The sequence below is a fragment of the Annulohypoxylon truncatum genome (assembly GCF_022578515.1).
Source record: "Annulohypoxylon truncatum strain CBS 140777 unplaced genomic scaffold F4807scaffold_9, whole genome shotgun sequence".
Lineage (NCBI taxonomy): Eukaryota > Fungi > Ascomycota > Sordariomycetes > Xylariales > Hypoxylaceae > Annulohypoxylon > Annulohypoxylon truncatum.
The window spans coordinates 1127147-1144180 of record NW_025953795.1 but is presented as its reverse complement, the minus strand read 5'-3'; the positions used below and the strand labels follow the sequence as shown (position 1 = coordinate 1144180).

Below are 17034 nucleotides of genomic sequence, written 5' to 3'. Positions count from 1 at the left end.
ATAAGCAACATCATACTGCGCGGCTAGCATTGCTCTTAATTAATTATATTACTTAAGTTTTTATAAAAATTAAAAAAATATTTATTAATAAAGTTATTATATTAATAATTTAAAATTTAAATATATATATTTATTTTATTAATTTTTATTAATTTAATAAACTTAATTAATTATAAATATAATTTTAAATTAAATAAATTTTTTTATTTAATAATTAAATTTATAATTAAAAACATTGTTATTAAAAATTAAAATTATTATAATATTAATTGTTAATTAATAACTATAAAAATAAATTTAAATTAATAAATATTTTTTAATTATATTTATATTTTTTAATAAATTTAATTATTTATATTATTATAATTAATATTATTTTATTTTTAAATTACGTTTATATAAATTATAAAATTAATTAAAACTTTTTTTAATATTATATCGTTTTACTTAATTATTTTAATAATACTTATATTAAATATTATTATAATAATAATAAAAATAAATATTCGCATTAACTTAATATATATTAATTTATTTAATAATAAAATAATTGTTTTAATAATAATAAATTTAAATAAATATATTTAAATAACCGGCATATTTAAAATTATTTTTATTTTATTTTTATTTTAATTAACATTTAAAAATAATATAAAAAACATTTAATAATAATAATATATTTTAAATATTATTTTTAAAATAATTATTAATTTAAAAACTTAATTATTTATTATAATAAATAAAATTAAAAATTTTAAACGTTAAAAGTTAATTATAATTTTATAAATAATAATATTTAATATATATTAATATTTTTTTTATAATTTTAATTTATAAAATATAAATAATTTATTAAATAAATAAAATAATTAATTTTTATATTTAAAACTTTTTATTAAAATATAATTTTATAATAATAACATTAAAATAATTATTAATTAATTTTAAAAATTATTTTAAAATAATTTAAATATAAAACATTTAAACTTAAATAAAATAACTTTAAATTTAATATATTATAAATAATATAAATTAAAAAACGTTATAACTTCTTATAATTTATAACGCCCTTTAGTGTTATAACCCTTATAAATAATAAAATACAATATTAATAATTAAAGCTTACTGTGCATTTATACAATATACATCGCAATACATAAAATGAATTGGCGGGTTGGCGGATTCGGTACTATCGTCCGCCGTCCCCCTGTTGGCACGTCAAAAGGCTGCAGGTAACCTAACATGCGTGAACCATTCTGCTGTTGACGAGCCAGTTCCCGTTTTCCTTGGCTTGGATGCACCATGTCCTGCACTGGAAGTTTTTCTGGGGGCAACTTGTTCCCGAGATTGAAGGATTATGCCAAAGTGTACCTTAAGGATATGTAAGCACCTAGTAGCTTAGCTATTACTTCGTTTTGACGATGGTTGCTATCATATTTTTCTCTAGGAGTGGAACGAGCTAGAAATCTTCGAAGATAAGACCCAGCTGAGTAGGTAAGTACGCATCAAGTATTCTAGAGAGACGTCGTATTCACCTCCACTACTTATCGTGCGACGAAGAAGACAGAGGTTTAGCGATGATGAGTGGAAACCGTTCTGTCAATCTTGAAAGTACAATACACTGAGAAGTAATTCGGCCTCTATGAAATCGCCAAAGAGTATCTAGGATGAAAGGAAGCTGACAAGTTATGCTCGGAAGCCAGAGACTCACTCGAGTCGGGAGGAGAGGGGTGTTCTCTTTAGTGAAAATGGTCATGGGCGTATTGCTCCATGTAGCAAAAAGCGAGATATCAATCCGTTCAGTTCCGCTGAAGTTTGGTCGATGTCCTATCATGGCTATCCCATACCGAATCATTTCGAAGCAACCTTCCCATTCCCAATGAATACATTCCACTTGAGCTAGACAACTCGCACGGGCTATGCCATGTTCGTCGCACCTTCAACGATGCCAACAACGTTGTAGCGCTTGGAGAAGAAAGTGACCCAGTCATCTAATGTTTGCTTTTGATTGTCCTCGAGATCTTGCCATTCTGGGCTTACGTCCTCTGGCTTTGTAGATGTCTTCCCCAACGCACGAGAGGCATCCTTCCCTGCAAAAACTGAGGTACTATTAGCAAACATTCCGTCTCCACATCAAGCTACGAAACGAATAAAATTATTAGTGAAGCTGTAGTTCAACGTGAGATATAGACTCAAGCTGATAGCTCACTAGCCGGCACACAACAGTAGTTTACGTGCTATACAGAGTCGGAATTTCGGGAGAGGCAGTGACACGCCGTGTTGCATAGATTTCTAGCACGAGGAAATGAAAATATCGTTACATACCATGGTACGAGCCACCCTCTCGATACGCCTTGTTCCCGCTCACGTCATAAACCTTGCCCTAGTAATTGAATGAATGTAAGAAGCTATAAATATAAAGAAAGAACATTCATAAAGCCTAGTTTAGTTAAACTATTGGAAAAGGGAGCGAGGGTCCAAGGCGGCTGGGAAAACGATATGCTATGTCTGAGAATAGAGGGGCACACCTTGATCGCCACATAGGCCTTTTGCCCTTCAGATCCTATCTCGAGATGGTCAGCAGGATATTCGGCAGTTTTCTAAGGACTTGGAGTTATGTGGGAAAGTATGCCATGAGACATAGATATGCAATGTCGTCCAGGTTATATTGGACTAGGTAAGTATGATAAAAGGGCAACCCACCATCAGCTTTTGCTAATTCTTCGGCCGAGATAGGATCATCTTTAGGGGGATCCAGATTTACGGGAGCCTTAGGCTCGAACTTGCCCGACATTATTATTGTTAATTGTCAGTGATGCCACTGATTGTCTAGGCAGGCAGATATGTTTATTCCTATTGTTTAAAAAGAGATAATTTAGGTGTAGAGTTATGAAGGAATCATTCAACAAAGAGAAGGCGAAGCTTGACATGAATATCTAAGAGATTAAAGTTGTACCGAGGAATCAATCCAATGTTGCTAATTGGTGCGGGTACGTGCACGGGCCAGATACAGAGATACATGAGCCCATATCTGAGCTCAGATAACAGAAGCTCCAATAGAAAATCTCCAATACAACGTCATCAATTTCAACAATTTAAAAGTCGCTAGGATTGATACAGACTTAAGCCGTCTATTCAACTCATGGTGATACATTCCTCCATAACCACCTAGAATGTCTGCTTTGCGCGCCGTCGCAATATTACCCACAGTATTACCCCGTAGCAACAACCTCCAACATGTTCGACATGCCCACAAGAGGCTATCGAAACAGTTCGCGCTTCTCTCTCCCGCGCAAATAGGGCGAGCCAAAGTCAACATCACGCCCTCCAAAGTCACCATATTTCTTAATGTCCAGCAAAGTCGGCAGGAGTCTTCCAAATCTTCGCAAGAATCAAACAAGCAAATACCGCCGCTGCCGCCTTTCAGGCTCCTCCTTCGAGCCTTGAGACAGAGCTTAAGCCTTCGTCCTATAATAGGCGCATTTCGTGACCAATCTTTGCGCTCACTATTTCGACAAAGCCCAGAGGAGCTTGTCATTGCTATTATACTGTAAGGAAACTTACCATCCTAACCCTGATCCAAAGTACATCATACTGACCCTACGGACCTATCCTAAGTTTATGTGTCGTATCTGGCTCATGCGTTTATGTAGTCTACGCCTATTTTAACTATTTCCAGTCCGAACAATTCACCCGCTTCCCGCCCGAAATAGCAAAGTCTCTTCGCCGAGCACTCTATTACAGCAATTACTCGCCGGACCCGAAGCTAGCTCTCAAGTACTACCGTCTCGCCTTGGAGCAATGTACCCAAGCTGGCCTTGATCCGTTCTCTGATGAAGTTATGGGACTTAGGATTCAATTAGCTGCGTGGTTTGAGAAAATCGGTAGTTACAATAATTCTATCAATGTCTTAGAGTCACTTCTTCAGGACAGTAAACAATGGGTTGAGGTGATGGAGAAGAGCGTCCGAGACGGACTGATCGACAGTTCGGGGAAGTTAGCAGGCGCAACAAAGCAGCAGCCTTCCATAAGAGAAGGTGATAGCGATCCCGAAACGCCTACCGAATTCGAAAACATGTGGGCCAGGAGGACAAGAATCCTGGGGAAATCGGTCGGAATAAGTGTCAAGCTCGGAGAACTTTATTCCGACGAGCATGTTCGTCAGGGCGGCTCTGCTGGTGAGCACTTAATATGGGCAGTCGAGACTGTCTTGAAAGAACTTCAAAGACGCCAAGCCGAGGGTGTCAAAGAAGGTGAGGGCGACTGGATGACCCCGGAACAAATTGGAGGTGCTCTCGAGGGTACGTTACTTCGACTTCCCCCGGGACTCAAGCCCAAGAGACTATTAACACATAAGCCAGCATTGGGGAACCATTATGAGTCCAAGTCACAGCACTACCTTGCAGCGCCGCTCTTCCTCCAGGCAATCTCGCTCTCGCCCTCTAATAGCTGTCATACAGCCGTTCTAAGTAAGTACCTACCTACACAGTCCATGTTATGCTTTGCGATATACCCTCTTCCCCTACTCTCTTCGCCACAAATAAACTTTAGTTAGTATATGTGCTTACGAGGGGTTTTAAAAAGTGAATAATCTAGCTATCTCTCTAGCGCAGCAACCCGTCGAAACTTCAGCAGAATCCAGCGATGTCTCTCAAGCTAAGGGATCTAACGCGGGTGCCCGCCCGACGCGGTCTGCCCTCCTAGCTAGTGCCCGCTCATGGGCCTTACAAGCTCAGAAGACGGCTGAGAAAGTACAGGGTGAAGATAGAACTATTGAATGTGACGAGACTTGTGCGGTAGCGCTCTGCAATCTTGGAGATATTGCATCCATGACTGGAGACATCAAGGAAGCCAGGCTCAGATTTAAAGAGAGCCTGAATTTAAGCAGACGAATCTCATTTGAACCGGGTATCATACAAGCCGAAGAGGGTCTACGACGTCTACCTACGACACCATCCATCTAGTCTATATGATTAGGTTCGAGCTAAACATATAAGGATGTTAACTTCTCTCCCATGAAAGAGGATTCATTACACGGACGGAGTGAATCTCATCGAGGAATTATCCGTGATTACTATCCAAAGTAGTTCCAAACCCAGGTCACCGAAGCTCCAGGCTTTTCATCACGCAGGCAAGGTGCACAAGAGCCTTGATTCGCAACTGGTTTGAAAATAAGTCGGTGGTGAAACCTCTTTCAAGACCACTTCAGAACCTAAAACGTGCAGATTAAAACACTATTGGGATGAATGTTTCTGAGATGGTTTCCAGCAGGGGCACAGAACAAACCACAATAATTATTTGGTGATGTAGCTTGTGCTAATAAGCTATGCTAGTCCTACATACTTCAGTACTTCGACAGCTAGGCGATACAGTGAAGTGCTGTGATAAAATCTATAAATATCAACGTTCGGAGATTGCTCGCACTATATGAATCGTACATGACGCCCGAGGCCGTACCCGAAGCCGACGAATTCCGTGACACTGGACACGGGAGACACGGTACGGAAGCGAAAACGGAAATGGATAAGGACAGCGAGCTCGGCCATCAGGAGCAGGAAGCGACCCCTGATGCTTAGAGTCTTCTTCGGCCAATTCTCACGCGCTTATCAATAATTATTCTACAAGCTAAATTCATATCCGCGGGATTAACACTTGCGTATGAAGCGCAGTCACCATCTGGAAATAGATTCTATGTTCTAAAACCGCACGAGTGTACACGTCGGTACCGCGCCAAATCTCGCGCTCCTCACTTCCGCGGTTGCGCTCCTCGCAATAGGGCCGCGGGGAACGGCGGAGTGCATGTCCGCTTGGCCTGTCAGAACCCCGGATCAGAATGTACTTCTAAGTAGCAAATGCGACCTAGTGGCTAACAAAGTTAGGTCCATTGGTTTCTTATAGCGGTCATGAGCACGGACGACGAGCGGTCTCGCCTGTCGCGGTGCATATTTACACGTACTTATTCGCAAAGGAATCATTGATCCTGCAACTTTAATCTGACATACATGACATACCTACATGATGCTTAAGGTTATTACATGCCTATCAATATATCAAGCGGCCAATCTGGGGGGTCGGGTCAGCGATGCGGCCCTATAACCATAATGGGGTCTACCAGCATTACGTCCTCATCTGAATCTATGATTCTCGAACGTTGCCTCGGGATATCTTGGCAGGGTTCAGAACCTATGACGTGGGGGGATTTTCAAGCATTCGACGAACCTCACGTTGTCTTTATGACATATCATCAAAACATGCTGGGGAAATCCATGATACGTTTCTCGTCCGGCCATATCAAACGCGTATTCTTCGTAAGTCTCATTGGCCGCGCGGATGATTTCGGTTTGGCTGAAGCTCTCTATCTACCTAGGCGGGATATTACCGCAGCAACACGGAGGCGCCTACGGGAGTTGACCCGGTTGACAATCTGTTCGCCCCGGATCAAATACACTTCGGGAATAGAACGTACGAATTGTATCGTAAATCTATTGATATCGTGTTCTCTATACACGACAATTATAGCAGTTACTAGGTTTCCTCTAGTAGTCTGACGATGGAACGAAGTCTCCGGGAGAGCGATATTTGCGTGGAGTTTACACGATCACCTCCTTCGGACTTAGGCCCTAACTTGGTTCTAGTCTCACTACGTTGGCACACACAGGTGGCGGCAAGGCAAGATATATTATACATATGTATAGCACTATTTACTATATACCCTCTTTGAAATCCGGTCCCGACTAGGATAGTATAGCGCCAGGTACCTACGACTATGCCATCGCCTCTTTTCCCTATCTCCGAGGACCCAGATTCGCATGTTACAAGCCGATAATTGGATGTCCTGATCAGTAATCAGAACATAGACAGCCGATTAGCTGAAGCGAGCATGCCTTCCTCGAGAGTGTCTTATGTAAGATCCGGAAATAGTCGGCTCTTAAAAATAACTATTTTAACTACCTAGCTGACCAATGTTAGTCATCCTAACTATTGTTTTTCAAGTGACCTAAAAGACTCGACCTAACCAGCCTCGTGAGACTAAACAAGGGGGTAGTCGTCGATCCCTGCAAGCACGCTTACGCGCTAATAGATCGGTAGCAGCATCAGCAGCATACAACTACCCATGTAGGTATTTAGGTAGCTAATCCGTGCGGTGAAGATGCCGCTTGGTTTATCAAGCTTCGTTGAGTATCTAGCAGATTTGTGATATTCTAGAAACAAATTGACTTCTTTTACCTACTAGGCAGGAGACAGTTTAAATCTGTCAAGTAAAATACAATACGACATATTTCAGCGGGCAGTTGCTTCACGAATTCGCCCATGGCCTACATTTAGACCTTAGTTAAGGACGTAAAAATACAAAGGCAACCAGCCTGCGGCTTAATAAAATAAGGCAATGTGTATCAGCTACGTCTCTGCCGTCATATGTATGAAAATGGGCCTCTCCACGATGAGCACGTGGGGTAAGTTAGATGCAACGAAATATATGTCGAGTGTTTAAGTGCTTACAATGAACCCAATGAGTTCAACGTAGTAGGGAACCGAGGCATAACCACCATGGGAATACTACCACTTGAAGTTGCTGCTGAGCATCATATTTGCACCGCGAGATATGCGAAAGGCTGTATCTATTTGATCCCAAAAATCATAAACCAAATAAACACTATACAGATCAAACCGTCTGTAGAGAATCACCAACAGGGGGTGGATGAAAAGGAATAGCTATCACCAAACCAGATACCTACATATATGTCTGGGTTTCCACTCGTTCTTGAACTTAATGTGGAGAAAATCGTGTGAACCAGACTGCTGGAAATGTTATGGGCGCAATGGCTGTCGATGCACGGATATCGCGTAAGGCTTGACATCCCAGAACCTTCATTGCACGGTTTGCCGAACCAGATTCTGATGACAGGTAGCAACTAGTCCTCTCAATTTAATTACTCACCGAAATATGTCAGTCATAAAATATATTATATGACGGGGCTGAGCGGCAAGGCAGATCGACTTATCCAATAGCGCTCGAGGCCGGCATTGAGGCCAGCGCCGATTGCGAACATGCGAACAAGCTACGAATTCGATGGTGTGGGCAGGTATTTGCGATCGTGTGACAGCCAGTTAGTCTCACGCCCCATCGAAATCGCCTTTATTTTGACGTCGACCGTGACATCAACCCAAATTGAAGTTTAAGTAGACTGCGATGCCTTGGACATACAGCCGTATAGCTCCTCGGCATCCGATCTCGCCGGGAAGGGAAAGTATACCAAGTATGGAATTTCTGACGATGGTAGATACGTTCGTATCTGCGTTTACTCTCTGCAACCTGCAGTCTGTAGATGCCGCCATGCCACGCGAACTGACTCTGCGTTATTAGGTAAGCTTCGTTTCCGAGTTTCCTGTGTCCGAAGAAGGCCTATTTCCCGAAAGAGACCCCGCTCACTCCCCCAAAATGCCGGATCTCGGTTTTCCTACCCTTCCCTGCCGCCTTGGGGATACTGGACCTGGAACTTTCAGGACCCGACTTATTGACAACGAAAGAATGGACCAGGAGCCCTGTATGCGGTTAGACGGTAGCTCCGCCTGCACGTTCAGGGATCACAAGGTACTTTCGAATACATTGGATGACAAGCCGACATATCTTTTGCAGCGCCGTAAGTTGACGACACGATACTTTAACTATCCGGACTCGGCGAGCCGTCCAACAAGGATATCTTCGAGTAGGTGAGATTTATATAGAGGTAATGCTTGGTTGATCATTTCAAACGATGCTCGCCAAACTTCCTCAGTTCCAAATCAAAGACAAACGAAAGATATATGCTTCACGTCATCTTCTCCTAAATTTTCTCTCTCTAACAACCAAAGCCAAGAAGCCTTGTTCTTCGCTTACCGCTAGCTTCGTAAAGAGTGACATTCGAAAGGAATAAAAGAAAAGAAAAGAATAGAAACAACAATTAGGCACATAGATATGGACGAAGTCGACACTATTGCTACTGGTCTCGCATCTCCATCGAAGCCGATGCCGTACATATATGGCGATACAGACTTGTATCTCGATTCATCAAACGCTTCGACAACCTCCAGTCCAATGGATCCGCCGGTATGCGGCTCGCAGAGGAACTTCTTCGAATGGTAGCTAACTATAAATTCGCAGTACGATATAACATTTCAAGGGATGTATCCTAGTCCCGAACACACAGACGGATCAGGGGAAGCGACGCAGTCCTCGCCACAACAGTCCACTAAGCCTGTGGCAAAAAGAAAACGCGAGAACAGATACAAGAATGCACCGCCATCTGTCTTATCTGTAAGCCGAACAATTCACATCGGGATAATGATTATAAAAAAAGTCGCTAAGAAGTTGCCTGTCGCAGCGTCGAAGAGCTCAGAATCGTGCATCACAGCGGGCTTATCGGGAACGAAAGGACCAGCGCATCAAGGACCTCGAAATTTTACTCGGCGAAGCTCAGAAAAAGAACGACGTCCTCAGCCAGGCCTATTCCAGCTTGCAAGCAGAGTATGTCAGGCTCAAGCGCGAGCAAGAGGCGGTCGATCACTACCAACAAGGCAGTCTAGTATATGACCCAACCATCTCGGCATCAGGAGATATGGACCTATTCCTCTACAACAATAGTTCATCAAGTTATTCCATGTAAGGTAGTGAGAAGACCGGTTTATTCCGATTGAGCAGATGCTTCTTAACCCTTGGGCTTGGAGCAATCAAAGAACCCACGCGCTTCGCCTGGACCGACCCGATCATCGTTTCCGAATAATCCCTGACGATTAAGGCGGAATTTGACCAGTGAAATAGACGGCCAACATCAGCGCCCGGCTCGCTGGAGGGTTGCTCGATGATGTAAAGACCCAATGTCGATAAAGGTCTATGTACCTGATTGATGAGAATATCAGATATGGGTCATGACCCTCCTTGTGAGCAGATGAGGAATGCACTATTCCAAAATTCTGCGCAACCTCATTTATCTATAATTGACGTTTTCGGGCTACTATAGGTAGCTTCGTATGGGGTTGGATCAAAATTAAAAGCTTGTTTTAAGAAGCGTATGAAGAAAGATATGGCTTGACTGTGGTTACACGCCTAACCAATGGCGATTTCTATGCCAGATAGGGGTCGAAAGGAGAGAGCACCGAGTTTCGTCATCATATAGGAAACCTTACTGAATAGAATTCCTGCCAATCAGGGCAAGGTTATCATGTTGTTTCTGCTTTTGCGCTGCTCTGCAATGGTCCTCGCCTTCGAAGATGAATGACGAAGATTAAATCCATGCCCATCGACAGAGCATGCTTCTATTCTCCTGACTCGGCATCGACGGACCTACGAGAAGGTACAGGTCCGGTGTGAAGAGGCTGCTTTGAGACGTTAGGGCCACCGTTTATACGCTGGTTCTGTGGTAGTTCAGCGGTTGATTTACGTGTCTTGTCTCCACGGCTTGCCCTTAGGACCGCGGCAAGCGTACGATGTTTGTTACGTGGTGTGCTCCACGGCTGTGCTTCGCGTCAACGGGCGGCCTTTTTTAACGTTACATAAGGACACAACGATGTCACATTAGAAGCCTGACATTGGCTTTAAGCCTCAAGAATGAAAAATATGACGGCAAAATCTTGCCCTGCTACTCGCTGGTAGAAAGACTCCCTAAGTAGGACGGGACACGGAATTCCTGCAGCGAGAGAAGATGAGCTTTTTCGGTTGGTTCTCAGGGTTTGTGTTAGGCCAATTTTTATTCTAGTGATTAGGGCTTCTAATTTTTCTATGTAGGCATGAGATAGCACTTTCCCTTCCTATGACTTCCTAATATATCTTGGGGAGAACCATGGGCAACACTAAGTGTACACGCAGAAAATACATCCACGACTACCCCGTGGGTAGGTACCTATGTATCGCTCCTTCTCCATAGATAGCCGAATTCCAAGTTAGGTCCTTGGTGTTCGTTTATCGTGCTATTACGTGTTTCTGCTGACGAGTCATTCGCTTTTCTTCACCACAACTCGTTTGCATTATTAACACATATAATTAATCACGGAGGCTACCTACATAGATAGTTAAATATATGTGTATGTGTACCAAGTCATTTCCTTTTTCCGGTCACCATGTACGATTTGAGGTTGCAAGAAGACGAAATCTGTTAAGGGGAAATAGTGGATAAAGGGTTGTGTATATATAGGGGGGGCAAACCCCCTTTAACCTACGGCTGGCTTTGAAGAAATTCAGGCATCCATGTTAATACAGTCAAGAACTTACCCTTGCCCGCGAGCCACCGGCAAGCCTCTTCCACCTAGCTCTCACTTGAGACCAAGCTAACAACAACAGGGCTATATCCTCTGACAAAATCCTATGTGGGAGTACATTGGTTGGTAGGTAATAAATTATCCAATTTAGCCAGACTTTTGACCACGCGCACGATGGGTAATTTATATTAAAACCCATTGATCTGTAATCAGCCGAACTAACTTTAATATATCCAACATTAGAAGTGATTTCCCTTTCGCTAACTCTCGTGAGACTAAAACCTTTGGGAGAGGCTCCTGAGAGTTGAATAGTATCAACTTAGCACCGCCTTTACCCATCACATGCACCAAAGAAGAATCCGCCATCATCCATTCCAGGTAGAAGTAGCTTATCGTGATGAAATCATAGAATTAGAGTGAAAACGAGAGCGAGCTAGGCTGGTATATGAGAAGGATGTCGGTATGTTGCAGTTAGAGCGGTAATTTACGCATTACCGCATTTCCTGTTCCGAATCTTGGCCATATTCCATCATATATCAACCTTATCCCAGTTCTATGGGGTCTTAGATATATCTCGGCCTCAGCCATCTCCTTCATGTGGTATTTTCAACGTTGTGCCATACATCGTCCACGATACTCCCTTCAGGCGGAGTAGAGATGAAACAACTAGGTATCTCGATTTCCTGGATGCTTTGCCATCTATGGAAACTTACTAGAGCAGACTTTCAGAATGAATTCAAGAACATCACACGTGGATCTGATCTCCTATTGAGGTGGGATCCGACCGATCCGACCGACTATCCTCTTGTAATCCACTCTCGACTCATCAATCAGACTAGTCAACACGGGGCAAATTCGTTAGAGGTTAATGTCACAAGTAGGAGTCCGTAACACCACTGTGTGCAGGTTCTCATCTCACTTATCTTACCAGTTGGGCTTAATGCTTCTTCGTTTCTCTGGCAAAGTGTTCCATATCCACTCCCATATCTCGAAACGGCTAAATACGAGGTAGAAGTGTGGTCTCGAGATTGGGAACAATCAGTGTCGGCTTTTGCTTCTTCTCCATATTTTACGATCTCTGGATCAAAGGAAGGAGAGAATACGGATAGTGTAGGAAATGTGAGGCTTCAAACCCTTGGTTCGTGATGTGTGCGTGTGTACACTAATATAGTAAATAGTCCTTCGATGATACGATAGTTATACCATCCAAGCCCACGACCCACCCGATTTCTAAAGGAGGAATCAATAACAATACCGCAATCGCGGCTGGCTTAGTAGTGCCCATTGTGGTTATACTCGCGATCTTCGGTTTTGTGTTGACGCAAAAGCGGCAGAAGAGAATTCTGGAAGAAAAAAGGAAACAGAGAGAGGAGCTCTACATTGACTGAATAGGCATAATAGTATACAGCGGGAATTGTTCCTTTCGTGATGTAATATATCACATCGTCAATATAGACTGAAATGACAATATCTCAGCGGCTATCCTAGCCCTAGCTTTTGACGTCCTTTTTTAACCTGGGTAGCAAACACCTACTCTCTTTTATTTACTGTTCATTACTTGGAAAGCGTCCCCTTACTCGGCTCTAGACTTTAAACATTAGGAAAAGTCATGATTAATCGTTGGGGAAATGGGACTAAGGAATAGATGAGAACTGGCCCCGTCTTTGAAAGGATCACCACCTGTAACACGGGATTTATGGCTTAGAAGATAGGATGAGTATTAACTTAAGCTTTTTCATTAAAGGGCCGGGATTTGAACGTTACTCTGATACCTGCGAATGGGTCGAAAAATACGAAATAGGTAGGAACGAGGCGTTTTATATCTGTAAGTTTTCTAGCTCAAGGAACGAACAAATGAAAGCTACCTTAAGCTAAAGTGAGATGCAGGAAGCCGTCAAAGATCGGCGGCGGGCAGGCGGGACGAAGACGTACCCGCTAGTAAGAGATCTTGATTAAGAGCTGATCCTACATATAACTGGTTAGCAGCATCGCACAAGCATCTGCCAAGTAGAGATGGTCGTCGATCGGGATCTAGACCCTGACTTTACGCAGTAGAGCAGATTTTCAATACCTTATTATGGACACTGCGCAGTAAGCTTGGATGCTATTCTGAAACAGGGGTGCTCCGCGCAGAGAGCTGGAAACCATACGGCGTGCCTAACTGCTAGCCATATAACGAGCTAAGTCAACCAATGGCGAGACTGCGACGCACGGTACCGCTGATAAATGGATTGATTGGATCTCGAATAAGTTGAGTCCCCCTACACGTAAGTCAGCCCTCACTATATATAATTTTTACATCAAGCGTCGTAATGAGTAACGTCAGTAAACACCCACTTTATTCCTTAGCTAGAACAATAGCTCTCTGCGTAGGAAATGCTGTCTGGACAGGGGAAAAGATTAAGAATCTACTTACATATGTTAGGTAATTAAGAAAAGAAAACATCACGAAAATATAGGTGTAGATCTTTTCCAACTTGGATGAAAATACCCCGCATAGTTCTTTGATCTTGGATGCAATGAATTGTTCCCCAATCTCTCCTTGACCACCAAAGAAACTGACAGCATGTTTTGTGCAGCTGATTTTAAAGATAAAAGGTAAAAAACCGCGTGGCCAGTCCCACATTGAATCCCCTTTTCTGTTAGTCCAGGGACCTAGGGTCTTAATCAGGTCAGTATGTTATGCTTACGGAGACTACCCCTTGTTAACCGCGAACCGAAGGGGCTAAGCCAAACTAATGGCCAACTTTTGGCGCCGCCGCTTCGTTTAACGACCGCATGTCGTTCGTTGTCTTGTTTTCTACCTAAGACCTTGATGCCAATCCGGAAATCCTCATGATTCGGACTTTTCCAAGAGAGGAAATTCGTTTCCGTTATGTATAAGTATAGATCATGGCATAGAGCGATTCTATCCAATGATAACCTCGCCTATTAAGCGAAATGCTATCATAGTATATCCGTATCAAGGTAGGTATGTACGTAGGAAGTAGTAGCAGTGCCGCTAGTTGGCAGCATCTACGCACCATTCCAGGCTTAGGAATAATTGGTTGCCAGTGGCCTTCATGTTTTTCCATCCAGGGGCTCTTGTTCGTTGGATTTTTAAATATGTCAAGGCCGCCGGTTCGGGCGTGGAAGGCTTTCCTTCTTTGCCTACGCGGTTCTCCTATTCTCAAGATACTATCTTGGACCACTGGGCTTGCTACCCTTTCTGACGTATCCTACGTCGTCCTTTCGTTTGTCACCCCTGTCCCTCGTTCATATATATACCTATACTATAGCTATAGCAATGGCTCCTTCGTTTCTTAAGAGTGTTGGCGCTGCTGCGGCTGCCTTTGCTGCTCATGCCGGCGCCACTCAGTCCTATCAGGTTTCCGAGATCTATAATTCGACGAACTTCTTTGACAAGTTCAACTTCTACACAGTGAGCGGATAACACAAAAGCCATGTCACTCATTGCTCATGTTAACGTTTGTGATATTAGAGCACCGATCCCAATGGCGGTTACGTCCAGTTCCAAAGCCAATCTGCCGCACAAGACCTCGGCATAGTTAAATATCAGAATGGTGCAGCATACGTCGGTGTAGATACCAGTGGTGGCTATAGTGCCTCAGGAGTCGGAAGAAAGAGCGTTAGGTTAGAAAGTAAGAACGTGTACAATCATGGTTTAGTTATCGCCGATTTCACCCATCTCCCCAAGCCCGTATGCGGCTCGTGGCCTGCATTTGTAAGTCTGCCTCTATTAAAGATTCCGTCAGTGTCTGGATACTCCTATATTCTTGAGTAGCTAACTTGGATGCAGTGGTTCTTCGGTGCACCGTGGCCCACCAAAGGGGAGGTGGATCTGTACGAAAATTGGAATGACCTTACGTTCAACCGTCATACTGCCCATGTCGACGCGCCTTCTGTCGTTGGGAACTGTACGCTTGCAGCGGCGGATATGACCGCGACGATTGACTCTCCGAACTGCTATGACTTTGCCGCAGGACAATACGACTACCAAGGTTGCTCCGCCTCGGAATACTCAAGCAACTTTGGATCATCCTCTGGTGGTATCTACGCGATGGAGTGGACTTCGGACTACATCAAAATCTGGGACTGGTCAAGAACAGGAGCGCCCTCCGACATTTTGAGCGGAAAGCCATCGCCTAGTTCGCTATGGGGCACGCCTTCCTACGCCATTAAGCAGTGCAACATCGATAAAGCATTCAAGGACATGAACATGGTTTTGAATATCGATTTTTGCGGTGTTGCTGGGCAGACCGACAAGTGGGATTTAAGTTGCCAAGCTGAAACTGGATATTCTACCTGCGCTGAATATGTCGCCCAGGGGAATGACGACTTCGCTGATGTCTATTTCCAGGTTGAGGATATCAAGATCTATCAGCTTGAGGATGTCCAAAATTCGACTTCATCTGCAGTATCTAGCGCTTCTAGCTTGAGTTCCTCCGCTACTACTTCTGGCAGTGTTTCGGTAGCGACAACGTCCTCCGTGGCATATAGCAATACCTCATCCACTATCTCGCCAGCTGCCTCGTCAACCGCCTCTGATGATGATGACGATACCTGCACCGACGACGAGGGAGAGTCCTCAAGTTCATTTGTGGCATCTGCAACCGCGAGCGTGTCAGCTACTACGACCGGGTCTTCTGGTAGCTCGCTCGTAACTGGCGGCGCATCTTCTACATCGGGACAGATCACGGCGGCCTACCCTTATGGCAACTCCTCCTACGCCGTATCCAGTCTATCATCCGAAGCAGCAGAGTATACCACTTCAACGATTTATACAACTAGTGTCCATACGGTTACATCATGCGCTGCTACAGTGACCAACTGCCCTGCCCGCGGCTACGTTACTACTGAAATCATCTCCATTGGAACTACCGTGTGTCCCGTAACAGCTAGCGGCTCATCCCCCGAGCCGACGACAACAGCTAGCATCCCCGAAGGTTACACTACAAGCACTGTCGAAGTGACGAAGACTTACACGATCACCTCGTGCAAACCAACCGTTACCAAATGTCCTGTAGGCGCTGTCACTACCGAAGTCAGCATCACTACAACTGTGTGTCCCATCGGAAGCTCGAGCCCTAGCTCTAGCTCTGGCCAGCCGGCCGGAAGCACGGGTACAGCAGGCCAGCTTGTCGGGAGCACCGGCGTCACAAGCCAGCCCGAGGCCGGGAGCACAGTTACAAGCGGAGTCTCGGCTTCGTATCCCGTAGCGACAGGCAACGCGGCTACGCCGTCAACAGCTGTGGGCAGTGGCAGCAGCAGTGGCAGCAGCGGAAGTAGCAGTGGTAGCGACAGTAGCAGCAGTGGGAGTGGAAGTGGAAGCGGCAGTGGTAGTGGCAGCGGAAGCGGAAGCGGAAGCAGCAGCGGTACCGACGTTTTTGTAACGGCAACCGTTTACCCTATCTCGAGCGGCAAGGTGAGTTACAACGCGACGTTAACGGCATCTGTCGCGAATTCCGCAAGCGCAGTGGCGACTGGGAACACAGGAGCGTCAACCAGCAGTGTTGTAGAGATCAGTGCTGGTGTCAAGACGAGCGCTAGCTTTGCGCTCGCCGGTGTGGCAGCATTCTTCTTCTTCGCTATGTAGATTGATTAGATGGGGAATGTATTTTAGGATTGGGTTGTATGATGGTAATTGGTAATCATATACTCTAGAATATACTACATGTTAGAAAAGTGAAGCTACTCATTTTTCAACTTAAGTCTTAAGATGCACAATACATGCATTCATGGAGGTTATGTCTTTATCAAATACACTATGCCAAGCAAGCCAGACTCCAATATTACGTCAGT

General features: G+C 44.0%; 5 protein-coding genes across 5 annotated transcripts; 4 read left to right on the top strand and 1 right to left on the bottom strand.

Annotated features, from left to right (window-relative positions):
• Positions 1–1268: 1268 nt before the first annotated feature.
• Positions 1269–2941, bottom strand: F4807DRAFT_419116 (cytochrome b5). Its single transcript, XM_047997383.1, has 4 exons — positions 2704–2941; positions 2529–2563; positions 2326–2383; positions 1269–2099 (listed from the first exon to the last, which is right to left on the bottom strand). The coding sequence occupies exons 1-4, from the start codon at positions 2792–2794 to the stop codon at positions 1918–1920; spliced, it is 366 nt and encodes a 121-aa protein (XP_047856313.1). The 5' UTR covers positions 2795–2941; the 3' UTR covers positions 1269–1917.
• Positions 2942–3083: 142 nt separating this feature from the next.
• Positions 3084–5500, top strand: F4807DRAFT_402894 (uncharacterized protein). The gene is made up of 3 exons (XM_047996021.1): positions 3084–3550; positions 3619–4469; positions 4585–5500. The coding sequence occupies exons 1-3, from the start codon at positions 3174–3176 to the stop codon at positions 4962–4964; spliced, it is 1608 nt and encodes a 535-aa protein (XP_047856312.1). The 5' UTR covers positions 3084–3173; the 3' UTR covers positions 4965–5500.
• A 2969-nt stretch (positions 5501–8469) lies between these two features.
• Positions 8470–10345, top strand: F4807DRAFT_402853 (uncharacterized protein). Its single transcript, XM_047996020.1, has 4 exons — positions 8470–8712; positions 8895–9088; positions 9143–9295; positions 9363–10345. Exons 2-4 carry the CDS (start codon positions 8957–8959, stop codon positions 9642–9644), a joined length of 567 nt encoding a protein of 188 aa, XP_047856311.1. The 5' UTR covers positions 8470–8712; positions 8895–8956; the 3' UTR covers positions 9645–10345.
• Positions 10346–11806: 1461 nt separating this feature from the next.
• Positions 11807–12783, top strand: F4807DRAFT_402811 (uncharacterized protein). The gene is made up of 3 exons (XM_047996019.1): positions 11807–12115; positions 12164–12351; positions 12411–12783. Exons 1-3 carry the CDS (start codon positions 11890–11892, stop codon positions 12618–12620), a joined length of 624 nt encoding a protein of 207 aa, XP_047856310.1. The 5' UTR covers positions 11807–11889; the 3' UTR covers positions 12621–12783.
• Positions 12784–14412: 1629 nt separating this feature from the next.
• F4807DRAFT_402742 (concanavalin A-like lectin/glucanase domain-containing protein) lies at positions 14413–16957 on the top strand. The gene is made up of 3 exons (XM_047996017.1): positions 14413–14653; positions 14714–14956; positions 15032–16957. The coding sequence occupies exons 1-3, from the start codon at positions 14519–14521 to the stop codon at positions 16826–16828; spliced, it is 2175 nt and encodes a 724-aa protein (XP_047856309.1). The 5' UTR covers positions 14413–14518; the 3' UTR covers positions 16829–16957.
• Positions 16958–17034: the final 77 nt, after the last annotated feature.

Coding starts and splice junctions, on each gene's coding strand:
- F4807DRAFT_419116 (XM_047997383.1), bottom strand. CDS start 2,794: ATGTCGGGCAAGTTCGAGCCTAAGGCTCCCGTAAATCTGGATCCCCCT. Junction 2,564..2,703: donor AGAATTAGCAAAAGCTGATG/GTGGGTTGCCCT, acceptor ATCTCGAGATAG/GATCTGAAGGGCAAAAGGCC. Junction 2,100..2,325: donor AGAGGGTGGCTCGTACCATG/GTATGTAACGAT, acceptor ATAGTACCTCAG/TTTTTGCAGGGAAGGATGCC.
- F4807DRAFT_402742 (XM_047996017.1), top strand. CDS start 14,519: ATGGCTCCTTCGTTTCTTAAGAGTGTTGGCGCTGCTGCGGCTGCCTTT. Junction 14,654..14,713: donor ACAAGTTCAACTTCTACACA/GTGAGCGGATAA, acceptor TTGTGATATTAG/AGCACCGATCCCAATGGCGG. Junction 14,957..15,031: donor GCGGCTCGTGGCCTGCATTT/GTAAGTCTGCCT, acceptor ACTTGGATGCAG/TGGTTCTTCGGTGCACCGTG.
- F4807DRAFT_402811 (XM_047996019.1), top strand. CDS start 11,890: ATGAAACAACTAGGTATCTCGATTTCCTGGATGCTTTGCCATCTATGG. Junction 12,116..12,163: donor GGTTAATGTCACAAGTAGGA/GTCCGTAACACC, acceptor TTATCTTACCAG/TTGGGCTTAATGCTTCTTCG. Junction 12,352..12,410: donor ATACGGATAGTGTAGGAAAT/GTGAGGCTTCAA, acceptor TATAGTAAATAG/TCCTTCGATGATACGATAGT.
- F4807DRAFT_402894 (XM_047996021.1), top strand. CDS start 3,174: ATGTCTGCTTTGCGCGCCGTCGCAATATTACCCACAGTATTACCCCGT. Junction 3,551..3,618: donor CTTGTCATTGCTATTATACT/GTAAGGAAACTT, acceptor ACCTATCCTAAG/TTTATGTGTCGTATCTGGCT. Junction 4,470..4,584: donor CTGTCATACAGCCGTTCTAA/GTAAGTACCTAC, acceptor GGTTTTAAAAAG/TGAATAATCTAGCTATCTCT.
- F4807DRAFT_402853 (XM_047996020.1), top strand. CDS start 8,957: ATGGACGAAGTCGACACTATTGCTACTGGTCTCGCATCTCCATCGAAG. Junction 9,089..9,142: donor CCAGTCCAATGGATCCGCCG/GTATGCGGCTCG, acceptor ATAAATTCGCAG/TACGATATAACATTTCAAGG. Junction 9,296..9,362: donor CACCGCCATCTGTCTTATCT/GTAAGCCGAACA, acceptor TGCCTGTCGCAG/CGTCGAAGAGCTCAGAATCG.